This window comes from Helicoverpa zea, chromosome 11 (genome assembly GCF_022581195.2).
Source record: "Helicoverpa zea isolate HzStark_Cry1AcR chromosome 11, ilHelZeax1.1, whole genome shotgun sequence".
Lineage (NCBI taxonomy): Eukaryota > Metazoa > Arthropoda > Insecta > Lepidoptera > Noctuidae > Helicoverpa > Helicoverpa zea.
Window position 1 is genome coordinate 3,961,861 of NC_061462.1, and position 17,107 is coordinate 3,978,967.

The following is a 17,107-nucleotide window of genomic DNA, read 5'->3' on the forward strand; positions in this document are numbered from 1 at the left end:
TTCGGATATTATAAGGCTATTAAAACAAAACAAAGCACGGATTACGTGCAATAAAGCATTAAACGCCATCATGACTTGTACCGGCACTTTACAGCCGAATAATGCAAGGCATTGTTCCTTAAATTTCAACTTTGCTTATGCAAATAACGTAGCTCCATTGAGTCTCAACAATAGAAACTTGCCGAGTCCATATTCTGTACGTATATCCGAAAATGAACAATTTAAAATAGGCTGAATGGCGACGTTTCAATGCTGTCAGCTTTTGGCGCGAAATGGAGCGTTTGACAGCTGTCATTTCTGTTGGATAATGGGTCCATGCCTGATATTGGTCACACTCCAGTGTCCAACTGTGCTAGCACTTTTCAGCTGGGGCTTTATTATGTAAATATATTGCATGCCTATAACGGTTGACAATGTTTAAACAAAAATGGTTGTAAAAGTCTGCGTCAGAAATTCAGTTTCCTAGAAAGAGTAGTACTAGTGCTACCGAGCACGAACACTTAGGGAAAACTAAGGTACCTTTTCATTTGTAATCTGCAAACAGAATCTAGGAAGCAAACCCAGAGCTCTGAAGCAAAATAAACGTAATTCCAGAGCACAAACTTCCCTTTTCTATTCATGAAGCAATTTAAAATATCTCGGCCATTACGACTGACTGTTTGTGTTTATGAATATCACAAAATATTTAAACGGCTCACTCACAAATGTACACAAAAATTCGCGTCGCCGCTGAAATTCCGACAGAAATACTGTTAACGTTGTAACGCGCAATGGTTTTACGAAAAAAAAAAGTTGTTTTTGCGGTTAGGTCAGGAAATGTAAAATACGGAAATGGGTTCGCGGATATGAACTTTACATGCAGAAATTGTGTTCACGATTTTATTATACTGCATAAAACACTAAAATCTACATGCAATTTTCAATAAACAATTGTTCCGAGAAGTATAATAAAGTACAATTAACACATAGCGAACACTTCGCGTAGTGGTATTAGAAACTGTCAGGTACACGGTTCTACCACACAAGAATAGATAAGAGGGTACATTTTACTTTGAACGCCCACACTGAAGAGTAATTTCGTTCTTTTCCTTAAAAAAAGTACGTAACTATATTCCTCGCTCGTAAAAACATTAGTTGCCATCCTTTTGTGGACAGTTTTTTGTTTGAGGACAAAGTAATTAACTTTAATTCGGGTTGTATACATGTGCTAGGCAGCTTAGAATTACTACGAGCAAAATGTTAGTTACCACGCCGTACCCAGTAGCAATCTACTTGTGAAGGCTACATTATATTTTGTTATTTATGAGATCCACAGAGGAAATGGTTGCGTTTAATTAATATAGTTCGCAAACTGTGTAAGCTTCATATTTTGTATTGTTCTATAAATAACAAAGAAGGTCTTTTTTATCGTACTGTTGTTACTGTTACTGCCTTTGTATCACCCCACTGCTGGGCACAGGCCACCTCTCACGCGGAGAAGGATTGAACATTAATCATCACGCTTGCTCAATGCGGGTTGGTGATTTCAGACTATATAGTCCAGGTTTCCTCCTTCACCTTTTTATCAGCCGTTGGTGTCCAAGATATACTTAGAAAGTACATGCGAACTTAGAAAAGTTGCATTGGTACTTGCCTGACCTGGATTCGAACCCTCGCCTTCATACTCGAGAGGTTGGTTCTTTGCCCACTAGGCCACCACGACTCACTTTTATCGTACATACGAGGGAAAAACGTCTGAAGGAATAATATGAAATGTGATGTAGTTAAATCGTTCATCCACTTTTGTCAACGGTTTCTTTGTTATATTTAAAAGGCCAATGATGGATTAAACCTGTCGAGAGTCGTGGTGGCCTAGTGGACAAAGAACCAACCTCTCGAGTATGAGGGCGCGGGTTCGATTCCAGGTCAGGCAAGTACCAATGCAACTTTTCTAAGTTTGTATGTACTTTCTAAGTATATCTTAGACACCAATGACTGTGTTTCGGATGGCACGTTAAACTGTAGGTCCCGGCTGTCATTAAACATCCTTGGCAGTCGTTACGGGTAGTCAGAAGCCAGAAAGTCTGACACCAGTCTAACCAAGGGGTATCGGGTTGCCCGGGTAACTGGGTTGAGGAGGTCAGATAGGCAGTCGCTTCTTGTAAAGCACTGGTACTCAGCTGAATCCGGTTAGACTGGAAGCCGACCCCGACATGGTTTGGGAAATGGCTCGGAGGATGATGGATTAAACCTGTATGAGTATTTAGAGGCGTGTCTATTTTTGTACCAAGTTTTAAAAATAATACAAATTTAGAAATAATGTTCATTTGTCATCGTCGATATAATAACAATGTCCGTTATTTTAAAGATTCTTTTGAATATGATGGTAAACTTCTAATGGATTTTTGGTATAAATAGAAAGCGTGTAACCTCGTCTTTATTATTACAAATAGTAGGTACATTTTTGTACACTGTACGAGTACCTAAGTATTCCACGACTTGGATCACGTCAAGGACACAAATTAGCCGCTTCACCTTACAGTAATTAAAATACATGTAAAATACAAATTATATGGGTTGGCAAGGCTCGGAGCCAAATTTTCACTTTGATATTAAATAAGATTTGTAAGGAAAAGTTCTAAACTATTTTATAACACGATTTATTTTTTGATTTTCAATGTAACAAAAACTATAACATAAACAAACTTTCTGGGAGTCCAGCATGGCTGCAGATGTTTTCTTTAAGCTGAAACAATAAAAAAATATATTAAATTGATTTTAAAAATTGTAATAAGTATAAGATACAACAAAAATATACGTTATCCATAATAAATATTGATTAAAATGCAAGGTCTCACGATCTATAATATTTTTTTCATTTTATAATATTTAATTAGTGCGTTCAAATAATCAAAAAACTCTCCAGCTCTTTATACTTTGTATAGGATAAACTCGTACCTGTTTAAATAAAGGTTGTATCGTCCCAATAGCTACCTACATACTTAACATAGCTTATGAATACCATAGAACTTCACCATACTATGAACCTAATATCCATACTAGGTACAGTTTCATTGACCCTACCCGCATATTGCAGACTTTAAGGAAGACCTTTGGCCGAAAGGTGTTGTGTTCCGCCGGTTTCGTGGCCGGCTACGTGACACCAGTCAGTGAAACACGACGCCAATAATTCGTGTGCAGTAGTTTTTATTTACTTTGGTAATTTGCATGTATGTATAGTAAATTAAGTTAATAATTAGTATACAAGGTGTTGATTTGCATATGTGCCATATTTCAGGAGGAGGACATAAAATACGTAAATAATCGATTGGAATTACAGTAGACGAGAAATAGCTAATAGGCACTGCTTTTCTGTCATTATAATGTCGTAGTATATCAGAAGTAATCCAATTTTATGAATGAAATTTATGAATGATCGTTGCGTATGCTTTGTGTTTGCGTTTGTGTGAGGGCGCAGCACGGTTTTAAGGCTAGTAACACACGCGCCAAGTTCAAATACGGCTAGATGACATTACGTCCTTGAATATGGCACGGATGCAAATCAACAACTTGTATATAGTATTATATTAGTACATATTAAGTTAATTATTATCCACATTTTTTTTACAATCAAAATACTTACAACATTCATCGGAAGGCACACATTTGCCCGCCGAGTTCCTTAAGTAGCCAGCCACACATTCACAAGCTGGTTTGAAGCAGCCAGCGGCAATAGCTGGACAGGGTGGAGGATGTTTCAAATGTTCACAAGACTTATAACAGACCTCCAGCTCGCATTTGTAGTACTGTTCGTTGGGTGGACAATCTGAAATGTAGAAAATAAAATACCCTCAAGTACTACTTCGATCCAGCGTACATTCTAATTCACGTCCATCGATCTTATGTACATAAAGTACATCGGCATTTTGAACTTCGAGATTCCGAAGTACAGTCAATTTTTTATACTTATTTATTGAATTGGGGATTGTCATCCACATGGACATGTCAACAACAAGGACGATGTAAATTCCTCTAAATTCTAGTAACACCAAATAATTACTTTAAGTGACTTTCAATATAAAGATAATCAGATAGCATTAAAACGATATTTCGGGTAGCGTATGAAAAAAATAATTGCTGTAGAACTTTGAAACTTTGTTTGCATTATGATTATGATCAACGTTAGGCTAGTAAAACTTATCCATATTGTGCAAATGTTATAGGATCAGTGGCCATTGCTATTCAAATATGTTGTAGTATAATTACGCAAATCAAGTTAGCTTTACAACTATAGTTCATGGTAGATACGGAAGATAAAAATCAAAACCACATGCAATTAAACAATCCTTTATAACCTTGACAACAAAGTATATTTTCCTTATTCATTAGTAGCAAATAGTGTACATTATAAATGTTAGTAATTTACAGTATGTAAATATTAAAATCTTTGATCCTAATGAACTATGTACACTAAGAAAGAGTTAGTCAGCACTTAGTTCCATGTTCAATAATACTACTTTATTTGGCTTAATTATCAAATAGAGAAGAAAATTGTGATAAATCTTTCGTGTTCCCCTTGAAAATTTACTGGTATCGGAGCAAAAATTCTAAAATTCTAATAGTTTATGATTTTTTTTTGTAGTAACAACGTGGCTAAATATAATCGCAAACACTTATCAAGTTACACATTAAGTAGTTTTCACTGTATTATGACTTTCGTATGTCATTTTCTATGATAGGAGAAAATATGAGATGTATTGAGATCATAGGTCAATTTTAATTAAACTATCTACTATTATTGACAATGTTTTGATACATTATGACTATGAGGTCACAGTTTATCAGTTGCAGCGTGGAAAAGAGGTCTTAGGAACGATAGTAGATATTTAAATAAATATGACCTACTGAAAAAATAGGCGATATAATAAACACTTACCAAAAGGTTTTTCGTCTGCAGGTACAGCCGAAACAATAGTTAAAACTGCAAAAAATAAACAAATAGGAACCAAATATGATGCCATTTTTGAAAGAACGTCAGGCTACTGTGATACCAGAATAGATAATGAGCCTAACGCTCGTCTTTATATAATAAATCTGCGTTGTTTTTACTTTAGCTAATCATAGCGTTGTCTAGCAAGCCATAGGTTGGTCGTCGTCCTCCGAGCCTTTTCCCAATCCTGTTGGGGTCGGCTTCCAGTCTAACCGGATTCAGCTGAGTACCAGTGCTTTACAAGAAGCGACTGCCTATCTGACCTCCTCAACCCAGTTACCCGGGCAACCCGATACCCCTTGGTTAGACTGGTGTCGGACTTACTGGCTTCTGACTACCCGTAACGACTGCCAAGGATGTTCAATGACAGCCGGGACCTACAGTTTAACGTGCCATCCGAAACACAGTCAATGGTGTCTAAGATATACTTAGAAAGTACATACAAACTTAGAAAAGTTGCATTGGTACTTGCCTGACCTGGGATCGAACCCGCGCCCTCATACTTGAGAGGTTGGTCCTTTACCCACTAGGCTACCATAGCCATAGGTAGGTACTGTTGATTTTATAAAACCAGTTTGTTTATCAACAACAAACAATAATCACGTTATGCCTAGTCTATAAGTGTACAAAACCGGTCAACGAAACTTAGTTTTTTTTTGCTGGTTCCAATTATCGATGTCTTTAATTCAGTAGCTCTCATTTGGCAGCTAAGCGTTGTAAAAAAAATTGTACTGTCAATTCCCTCAATAATAAGTATTTCTAAAACCTTGCCAGACGATTCTATAAACAGAATATTAATATTCCACTAGCCAAGAGGCAGTTGAAAATATACAGTAGGTATACAAAATTGAGTATTCAACATCCCTATTTTTCAAAGACAACAAAAGCCAAATACATTAAAATCCTTAAACGTTTTTTTTTAACGCGACAATGCAAAGGTTTTTCCTAATGTAAACAAAAGCGTCATAGATATCAGACGTTAATCGCAACATTTTGCTACGGGGATTTTTAGAACAAGAGCAAAAAAACCGGACCATTTTGTTGCTATGAATTGAATTAAAACAAAACTAACGCACACTAGTTTGTTCAGTTTTACAACACGAATATTATAAAAGACCAGTCCTTCGCCAGTTCATTACTATTTCCGATATCATCAACATCTAACGTTACTACAGCAATGGCGTCTGTTTTACCAATTTGTTTGTTTGTTGTAGTTTTAGCTTTAACATCAGCTGTGCCGGTTGATGAACAAAAACCTTTTGGTAAGTTTTTGATACCTCTCTTTTAGGCATAGATATTTGGATTTGTGCATTTTCTTAAAACAACTATTTACTATGTAAATGATACGTAAAAAATAATAGTAAACAGTAAATTAACTGTCAGTGGCCGGCCATTAGAGGCAACGTGTGCCATTTTGCCAACTTAACAAAAATTAACAAACATTAATTGATTAAACTTCTAATTATCTTTCTTTATTATTTTCAATTTGTATCCTCTATTATCGCTTAGTAGTCCTTTATTATTTTTAATATAATCTTCACTATAATCAACAAACACATTGTTTCAGATTGCCCCCAAAACGAGCGGTATATGAAATGTGACCTTGAAGTATGCTTCAAGACTTGTGAACACCTGACCAACTTCCCGCCGTGCCCATCCATAGCCGCTGGTTGCTACAAACCTGCTTGCTTATGCGTTGATGGATACCTAAGGAATTCTGCAGGCGTTTGCGTACCAAGGGATGAATGTTCCTAAGAAACAAATTTGTAAGTATTTTTCGCCGCCATTGGCCTATTCAATCCTAAGTTAATATTCTTTCGAGTTGATCAACGGTCAATAATAATAAACCAATGCGTCTGTAACCCATACATATTTTTGTGTGCTGCAGTATCTGCCCTTACATTTTTAAACGAGTGTACCAAAGTTTGTATTCAAATTGCTCTTCTTTCTGACTATGACAGGGGTAAAAATAAAATCGCTACATTCTCAGTTATTTACACTTCATTTCTTTTTCAGCATCACATGCTGCGATCACCTAATATCCAACTGGAGTTTCATTGATGTACCTAATTAAATTTAGTATGTTATTCTAAATTATGTTAATAAATAAAATAAATGTGTAAATTAATGTAAGATTGTTTTTCATTTTCTTATTTGCACCTTAAAATGAATACTATCAGAGTAATATTTTGATTATTCATTATAATTATACTCAAGGGATCTTGATGAAACTTGAAAAACATGAGAATAACATGTTATACCTTTTATCAGGGTGTGGGAAAGAGTTCAAACTCAAAATATTTATTTGAGAAGGTAATTGTTATGTAAGACTGGTTGTCGGACTTACTGGCTTCTGACTGCCAAAGATGTTCAAGTGACAGCCGGGATATACAGCTTATCTTATATATTGATGTTCAAGATATACTTAGGAAGTACATGCAAACTTAGAAAAGTGGCATTGGTACATGCCTGACCTGGAGAATCGAACCCACACTCATGCCTGAGACTTGAGAGGTTGTTTCTTTACCCACTACCCTTTATATGCTACAAGGAAAATCCTCTTCTTTTGCACACAAGAGTAAAATGATAAACATAATTTTTTATCACTGAGTAAAAACCAGTTTTATAACTAACTCTTACATAGTTTATTTAACTCTATAATTAGCATAACAACGTTATATGTCATATAAAATAAAAGACAAACGCATGACCGGCACATTTTCTATTGAAACATCATTGTAACTTGACGTTTTAAAAATGACATCTTACTTGGTTCCTATATGTTTTTTGTTTGTGGTCTTGACTATTGTGTCTTCTGCACCACCTGATGATAAACCTTTGGGTAAGTTCTATAATAAACTACCAGGTATTTTTCTAATCTCTAATCTAGGAATATAGATACTCTTTGAAGTTACCGTATAAATGTAATTGCTATTGATGTCTTTAGTTTCTGTGGATATTTTATTATTAATATTGAACCGATAACTTATTAACTAACTTTATAAAGATGAAGAGTTTTTTTGTCTGTTTCAAAGCTCTAATATCTAACAAGCTAGGATATCCTCATTCGATTTAAAACATATTTCAAGTTAGATAGCATATTTATCGAGGGAGGTCACACAATGTTTATTATCTGAGTCCTTTAAGTAGTTTCTACTAATGACAACTAAGTTTAGTTGTAATTTTGAGGAACAGAGAAACTTTAGAAAGATCAGTTTTGAAATAAAATATATTTTTCTTACAATTTCAGATTGTCCAGAAAACGAAGAATACTATTACTGCAAACTATTCCGTTGTCAGAGGAGTTGCGATGACTTTAAGGAACAAACTCCGTGTCTGCCTCTAGCGCCCGGGTGTCATCTGCCAGGGTGTGAATGTGTGAGCGACTACTATAGGAATAAGGATGGCAAATGTGTGCCAGAAGCAGAATGTTATCAAAACAGTATCAAAGAAATTTAAATAAAAGGCAAAAATAATTGTGATTTTTTTTTTATTTAAAAACAAAATAGATTTTTAGGCTCAACTTCTGGTCCTTAGGTGTCCTTACGAACAATGAAGAAATTAAAAACTCTGAAAAGAAAAGATAAGTATTAGAACGTCATTTATATTGAGTAAGTCCAGTTTGCATCAGATATGATCCATCATTCATTAGCCTATTTACTGTCCCACAAATAAACACATTCATTTGAGATATTTAAGTCCAGGTTTTCTCGAGAAGTTTTCTTGCACCTTTACTCATCATATGTGTACCTACATTCGTTTGAATATGGACTCTCACATCCTATATTTACGTGTCATATTACAATGTACTCACAGCATTCTTGCCAAGGGACACATTTTCCTTCAGAGTTCCTCAGGTAATCAGAAATGCATTCGCAAGAGGGCTGGTAGCAATCACCAGATAACCCAGGACAGCCAGGCGGGTTCTTCAAATCACTGCAGACCTTGTAACATTTAGCCGGTGAACATCTATAGTATTCTTCATTTTGCGGGCAATCTGGAAATTAGAACAATAATATTCTTAGAACTAGGTTTGTAGGCTACAAAATAATTCCTGGATCGAACCAATGGAATTGTTTGACTTGTATTTATTATATAGTAAGCCTAAAGTCAGGATACAGAAGAGATAAATAGAGATACAATCTATCATCATCTCCCGAGCCGTTTCCCAACTATGTTAAGGTGGGCTTCCAGTCTAGCCGGATGCGGCTGAGTGACAGTGTTTTACAAGGAGCGGCTGCCCGTCTGATCTCCCCAAGTCAAAAATCAATAAATAAAGATACAATGAAAAACTGAATTTACATAAACAGCCTCATATGAAGTAGCTATGTATGTAAGTACAACTCTTACCTTATCTAGGCATCACTTAAGTATAGGGTTATTGTTATCTCGAAATTAGTTCTCTGTAACACCATAGAATATATGAAATACAAAATAATGACCGTTTATTACTTACCAAGAGGTTTCTGATCAGCCGGCAAAGCAGAAACAATACTTAAAACAAGTACACACAAAAACATAGGTAACACGAAAGACGCCATCGCAATATTATATATTGAAACAATATTTAATTTCTAACTCTAATGTTTACTTGAAGGTATTCAAGGATAGATTAAGAGTAAACTAATCGTGTTTTGTTTTATATATTTTGCTTAGACTGAACTGACCAATCGGAGCTTGTAAAGTCATAGTGTGGTGCCAATGTGTAGATACATATAGGTGTAGCTAGGCTAATCAAAATAACTCGAAAAAGCGTTGCCGTTGCTAAGAGGCTGGGCAAGATTTTTTGAAATACTTACTAACAGTTGTGATGAGGAACATTTGGGACTATTATTGTAGCGTGGACTTACAAATATCATGGTGGGATCATCATTGTCTAACATCTAGGTAATTGATGTATTATTTGAAGAAATAGATGATATATTATATGGAGAAATGGACGAAGAATGATATTATTTAGGGTTAGGTTTTGGTAAAAAAAATGTGGCAAATTGCATATTTATCCCGTTCTGTAAATAAATAGTAAATAGCCCTTTCTTTTAACAATACAGATTGTGAAATATAATCATAGTACTGACAGGAAAATAAACATGAAAATGAAAGAAATTTTTCTTGTTAGTGGATTTATTTAAATAAAAAAATTACAATAATTATCTTTATCACAAAACAGATGTCAACATTCTTCTAGAAAGCTGACAAACACATACAGTTCTTCTTACATCTCGGTTGAAATTTAAAGTTAATATTGATCGTCTTCATTTAATATTTTGCGTTATTTTAACATTCGGCTTCTGGCACACATTTGCCATCCTTATTCCTATAGTAGTCGCTCACACATTCACACCCTGGCAGATGACACCCGGGCGCTAGAGGCAGACATGGAGTTTGTTCCTTAAAGTCATCGCAACTCCTCTGACAACGGAATAGTTTGCAGTAATAGTATTCTTCGTTTTCTGGACAATCTGGAAGTGAAAAAATAAATAGTTGATTAAAGTCGACACACTGCGGATTACTATATATTTTTGATTATAATAGCAAAATTCAATCTACAATCGGAAATACAACGCATAGGTCGATTACTGTAATCCGCAGTTAATACATACAAATAATTTATGGAATGGAAATAAATATGTTCTTTAAGTCAAATTGCTAGTTACAGCCCAGAAAAACCACGCTGCTTCAACATCAATCAATACAGTAATTATAGAGGTCAATAATTATCTTTACACTGCTGATAACCAAAATAACACAAGACACATTCGCATAATTTCTAATAGAAAAATACAGTTAATAATAAAATCTTACCCAAAGGTTTATCATCAGGTGGTGCAGAAGAAACAATAGTTAAAACCACTAACAAAAAACATACAGGAACCAAATAGGACGCCATATTTAAAACGTTAAGCTACAATGATGTCAGAGTACATAATGTTCGAATCATGCGTTCGTCTTTTATTTATAACAACCATATTATTGTTATGCTAAATTATAGTGTTGTCAAAACAATTAAAGCTACTATGTGACAATTCGTTAAAGAATATATATTTACAAAGAAATAAAACAAAATACATGAATACTTTGTTATCGATGGCCAAAATCATCAAATGACCTCTCCCGCCCCACTGTGGGTTAGCAGCGGTGAGGGAGTGTCAGACTTTTTCTGACTAAAAATCCATCGTGTTCCTTCGTAGGCCTTTTATGTACCAGGGCCGCGGTAACTCTTTCAAACGATCCCGCAGCCCAAATATATGAACACTTTTTTATTTTTAAATATATTATTAAACTAAAGTTATTTTAGTTTTACATAAAGAAACAGGTTTTCTTTAATTCTTGTAGCATTAAAGACATCACTATGTTTACCGTCACTGATCGGCTCAGGGGATTTTTACAACAACAATCATCAATCGTATCTACTGCCGGAAACGCACACTAGCAAACAGTTTATTGTTATACTACACATAACTAGTCGCACACATATATAAAAGAAGACTGATCCTTAACTAGATCATTACCGTCGTCGACAGCATCATTATCTAACGTTACTACAGCAATGGCGTCTGTTTTACCAATTTGTTTGTTTGTTGTAGTTTTAGCTTTAACAACAGCTGTGCCGGTTGATGAACAAAAACCTTTTGGTAAGTTTAAATAATTTATTAAAACTTCATTACTTTATCTGTGACTGAGTTTTCATTTAGGATTTTTGGTGTACTGTGTGCAGAATAATTATGTTGTCGAAGTATATCATTGTTAAAACTCTTAGTCCCCATTTCAGTAGGTAGTTAAGCTTTTTGAGAGCATATCATACGAAAGCCTACTTACTAAAAAGAGTTTAGCAATGTTAAGTAGAGGATCATCATCAACACCATGTTTCGCATTAATTTCGCGCAAGAATTAATTTTGTCCTCTCTGAAACCTTACCAAAAACTGAAAGGAAACCAAAAATACATTTGCATTGTCTGTTGTTTTACTATTGGACTTAAGTATGTTTATTTATTGTTTCAGATTGTCCAAAAAATGAAGTTTACTACAAATGTCAACTTGAAGCCTGCTTTACGAAATGTGATCACCTAGTAAACATCCCACCGTGTCCGTCTATTGTCGCGGGTTGCTACGACCCAGCCTGCCTCTGTAAGGGAGGATACCTTCGGAATTCTTCGGGCATTTGTGTACCTGAAGATCAATGTGTCGTCGAATAACTTTGTAAGTACTGCATTTATTGAAATTGAAATTATGTGAATACTTGAGAGATACGTAGCCTATAATTAATTCGCAATTCGTCATTGCATTAAATGTTCACAAAGGTCCAAAGGAAGTTTCGTATAAGTCAAAAACGGCTGAACCGATTGGTTGAGAATTGGTGGGGAGGTATTTTAGAAACAAAAGATGGACAAATGATTCATTTTATCCCCGTCCGGGTATGGGATATATATTTCCGTCGGGACAAGTATGACACCGCGGGCGGAAGCTAGTACTTGATAGTCACTATTACATACTTGTTAAGTAACTGTCAGCTGTGTAAACCTAAATCTTTTTGACATATGATTTTTGTTATTGTTTCAGAATTGTTTCCTGGATCTACTTCTCTGGCCAGTGGACTTTCAACGATTTATAAAAAATCTTAAATTGTAATCAAAAGAAATAAATATAATTTAAATATTTTTTTTCTTTCATTTAGTTTAGAGTAAATAAAATTAAATAAACATACTATAATAACAACATTACATTTTCCTGGAAACATGCTACTTTGAATGTAGTATATTATATATGGCTACTACAAAACTTTTATTAAGGTCAGAAAGTCTCACAAAGTGTTATTAGGTTCCCCTCCATGGTAGCCTGACTAGGTTAAGGAGATCGGATAGGTAGTCGATCCAAAAAAATCTATCATCGATCGAAAAACTGCTGATGAGACTGCACGCTGACCCCAATATATGTAGTTTGAAAAAAGCTTATCAAGAGATACAGTATACAGAAGAAAAAAACTTACCTAGCGGTTTATAACTAAGGTTACAAAAAAAAATGAATTCATGAACATCGTCGCTTTCTACAAAATCAACGCTCTTACAAATTTTCATCCAAATGATCTCAGCTGATTTAAAGTAGATACAAACAACCTCACGATATTCAATTAATTCATAATATTAATCAGCATAAGTTGCATTGCTAAATCCACAAAAGTTAAACCAACTCGGCTTTGATAAATGCTGAATACCGAGTTAGTGTATTTCTATTATTGTGTTTATGTTTTAAACAATTCCGCGTATTCCCGAAAAACATAACATTTGAACTATACAATGTTGTTATAATAACAGTATACGTTTTGGGAAAAGTTCAGAAACTGAGTTTAATTAACAAACAATAACCTGCCTGCTAGATGTATCTTCAGATGGAGAACAGAAATACTATTTAAATTGCATGGGAACCGAAAAACAATAACATTTAGAGTTCCCGATTACTGCAGACTTTTTAGCCGACTGACACGTTTATCTGAGGGTTGATAGCTACGGCTATGTGTATGGCAACCCCATACACATACGTCGCACGAGAAGACTGGTATGGGCAGACTAAAAAGTTTGATGCGATAGCCAACTAAACAGTCTGCTAACTCTATGGGCCACTATATGAAAATCTGCGTGCACACCGCCCGTCTGCAACAACTGCACTAAGCACTTTTTGCAGTGGGCATGGTGCAGTGGGCGCGGTAGCATAACTGCCATATCAAGCTGTCGGTGGACTGAAAGTCTGCAGGATGTCAAAGGTAGAAATTGTATTACTAACGCAAAAAGATTAAAGATAATTACTTTAATATGCGATCGGAATTAGGGTAGAATTATCTACGATAGTTCAGTACATCAGAAATATTAAATTGAAATACAACCTTTTTTGTTGACTATGTAACGAATAAGTCCATTCACACAATTCTATCAACGTATCTACATACAAAATTAGGAATTGTGACTGAGGAACCATGTTCTTCACAAAGCACGCTCTCAAATAGACAAACGTTAAGTATAAATACATTTTTCTATGGCCAAAATTAGCAAACCGGGGTATTTACCTCTTTAAAACAAAGAGGTAAATACCCCAATACAATTTTAGAACCATGACTCATTTTCCTTGTTATGTAAATATCGCCTAATCTTAAAAATGTTGTCTATTTTTGATCACTAAAGGGGGAAACCCGGTTGTTTTGTTTTTAAAACAAAAACTATTTATAGTGGCATTTGTTTTTGTGAGCGAGTTTTTTGAATATATTATGCGGTTAGTCTATGATTTATAATAATGGGACTTGTCAAATTAGTAAATGATGTTTTTTTGTAACAAATCTTGATATCCTTAGAAACATAAGCAGCATTTTTGCGTTTAATTGTTCCTAACATTAGCATGTTTATACAAACAAATTCTTCATCCCTGTAAAATGGAGTATAGAGGTAGATATCAACACACGGTTAAACGAAAGCTACCCTAACCTAGATATGCTATCTTAGAAGACCTGCATATTATTCCAAACCAAAATCCATCTGAAACAAGAACAAATAAAAATAGAACTTAGAAATAATGGCATTTCCACACATTAACGTCTTCAGATATTGAATGAAGGCAAGGAATGTTTTGTGAAAAAGTTTTTACACCTACATACTTACCTACATATAAACAGGGTCCATTAGTGAAATGATATTCCTCTTAATGTGTCCATGGGACGACAAATTGTCGCATATGGAACGCGAGAGAACCAGCGTTGCTGGATGAGACAGATTTATTTCACGCAAACGAATGTTATTTATTTATTTTTCTTGTTTTTATTTGTTGAGTGTGTATTTAGGTTACGTTAATGCTACGGTGTTAAATTTCAAAGACAATAAATATAGTGTCGGAGATAGTGTAGTTTTACTACAGAATTTCAGAATTTTTCAAAATAATACAGTTGTTTCGGAGCCTTTGGGTACAAACAAACAAAAAATGCTTATAAGCAAGTTCTTTTTCTTTCACCTTAGAAATAATGGCGAAATTCTTAAATTGCTTAATCAACGAACCACGATTGTACTAGAATTAGCTAACTCTAACAAAGAAAACCATCCCACAAAAAATATCCATAAACAATAAATAATATGTGTATCATACAATAACAGACAGAAGTATCACTGATCGTAAGATAGAAGAACATCCTCCGGATATTATGAAGTAATCGATTCGTAAGCGTTTTGTACTACCTACAATATTGCTTTGGTTTCTCCCCAAGATTGGTAAGCAATGAGGAAAATGGCGCAATGTCAAGATTATTTATTACTTTCATGCCTTGTTTTCTTGGAATACGGTAAATGCTGCCTGAATATGTCTTTAATGTGTCATAAAAAGTGATTTGTGATAGCATTAATAGACGTCTCGCTTTAAAAATATTATGTGAAAGTTATTCTGTCTATTTGTTTATTAATCTACCTAGTGTCACGTTTTTTGCGGCCTCAGGAATTTTCGTAAAATGGCAAACGAAACCGGATCAATACGAACGAAAAATATAAATATGATATACGCAAAAATATATACAAAGAAATCTGATGAAAACATTGAAGTGTATATGTTACCGTAAGATTACAAACATCGTTAGATACAATCTATCTCGAGAGATTGTAAACTGTCGAATTATTGTGAACCGTAACATCTGATTGCAATTTAACGCATTATTTTTCGCTATATTATAATCTATCGATGAGAAATTGTCAAATTGTCAACTGTCCGAAAGCTCTCTCTGATTGGTCAGTCTTTTTGTAAGATCGACCAATCACGACCAGCCGTTCTGTTCCCATGGAGTTCCCGTAGAGTTAGGAATGAAATAGAGGTGTCAGTTAAATAAAATAAATGCTCTTCAAAAATTCTTCAAGTATTAAATTTATATATAAATAACTCTTATAAAAATACAGTTAGGTAATTTGTCTTCAAATACAAACTAATATTTAAAAATAAAATAAAAGGGGTGCTAATTAAACAGGCTTCTTTTTAATATCATTATTCGCCCCAACAAATGTATGTTGCCTTCTAAATTACTAAGTCAGCCACAATTAATAAAGCGTCGAGCATCTAAATAATACTATCTTAGCCACGAGTTATCTTCCACTCTAAATACAACTCAGCATGATGGTTATTTTTTTGCATCTAAATTTGTAGCATGCATTCTAACAGTAAACTTCTTAAATACTATTAAATGACATCATAAAAATATTTATTTACCTTCTAATTTTTTAACTCGTACCTACTGAGTTTTTTGTTTAAAATATAACACATCCCATATTAATTGACCCAGCATGGAAGTAAGCATGCAACATGCAGCAAGCATAACTTCTGTCACGGCTCCGGCGCTGCGGGGCTCCGGCGGTCCCATGCGAGCTGAGGCGCAGGTAGTTTCAGCGCTCGCCGCCGCGGCTGAGGCTGGCCGGCTCTGCCGGCCAGCAAGCCGAAGCTGCGGTGGTGAGCGTGAAAACCATCTGCGACGATAAGCTCCGCCTCGCCCCTCCGCGCCTACGCGGTTTTGAATTGCACTCTAGGGGTAGGGCAGACAAGACTACGTGGAGTCGGTTTTGCAGCGATTCGTTTTCGTCACTAACTTCAATTTTTAATACAATTTTTAATTGTGTGTAATTTGAGTCTTAAAAATTAAGTACAATTTTTGATTTTATAAAAAATTAAACCGTCACTTATTTTTGCACGTCAAAGAGCTGTGACACCGGGAGTTGCTAAGAACATTGTCTTTTTTGACGTTCTACCAATCAGCGCGCAAGATGCATTCCGTTCTACGCCAGTTGACAATTTGACCGCTCTACATCGCTCTCGATCTTACAAAAAGACTGACCAATCAGGGAGAGCTTTCGGACAGTTGACAATTTGACAATTTCTCATCGATAGATTATAATATAGCGAAAAATAATGCGTTAAATTGCAATCAGGTGTTACGGTTTACAATAATTCGACAGTTTACAATCTCTCGAGATAGATTGTAATCTAACGATGTTTGTAATCTTACGGTGACATATATAAATAATTGTTTCTTGATTTACAGACTGTCCCAAAAAAAATGAGGCTTAACAAAAAATAAAGGGATCACATTTCTAACAGCCTCATCCAGCAACAATTCTCGTAACACGACAT

The 17,107-nt window shown here is 35.0% G+C and overlaps 3 protein-coding genes and 1 long non-coding RNA gene across 4 annotated transcripts; 1 reads left to right on the plus strand and 3 right to left on the minus strand.

Moving 5' to 3' along the window:
- Window positions 1–2,623: 2,623 nt before the first annotated feature.
- LOC124634447 (venom serine protease inhibitor-like) lies at window positions 2,624–5,070 on the minus strand. The gene is made up of 3 exons (XM_047170028.1): window positions 4,916–5,070; window positions 3,623–3,805; window positions 2,624–2,725 (listed from the first exon to the last, which is right to left on the minus strand). The coding sequence occupies exons 1-3, from the start codon at window positions 4,998–5,000 to the stop codon at window positions 2,721–2,723; spliced, it is 273 nt and encodes a 90-aa protein (XP_047025984.1). The 5' UTR covers window positions 5,001–5,070; the 3' UTR covers window positions 2,624–2,720.
- Window positions 5,071–7,602: 2,532 nt separating this feature from the next.
- On the plus strand, window positions 7,603–8,451 carry LOC124634444 (venom peptide CtAPI-like). Its single transcript, XM_047170026.1, has 2 exons — window positions 7,603–7,811; window positions 8,220–8,451. Exons 1-2 carry the CDS (start codon window positions 7,727–7,729, stop codon window positions 8,426–8,428), a joined length of 294 nt encoding a protein of 97 aa, XP_047025982.1. The 5' UTR covers window positions 7,603–7,726; the 3' UTR covers window positions 8,429–8,451.
- LOC124634445 lies at window positions 8,443–9,584 on the minus strand. The gene is made up of 3 exons (XR_006984871.1): window positions 9,426–9,584; window positions 8,784–8,966; window positions 8,443–8,539 (listed from the first exon to the last, which is right to left on the minus strand). It is a non-coding gene; the product is annotated as an uncharacterized LOC124634445 (long non-coding RNA).
- Window positions 9,585–10,075: 491 nt separating this feature from the next.
- LOC124634727 (venom peptide CtAPI-like) lies at window positions 10,076–10,933 on the minus strand. The gene is made up of 2 exons (XM_047170387.1): window positions 10,775–10,933; window positions 10,076–10,431 (listed from the first exon to the last, which is right to left on the minus strand). Exons 1-2 carry the CDS (start codon window positions 10,857–10,859, stop codon window positions 10,247–10,249), a joined length of 270 nt encoding a protein of 89 aa, XP_047026343.1. The 5' UTR covers window positions 10,860–10,933; the 3' UTR covers window positions 10,076–10,246.
- Between the last annotated feature and the right edge of the window lie 6,174 nt (window positions 10,934–17,107).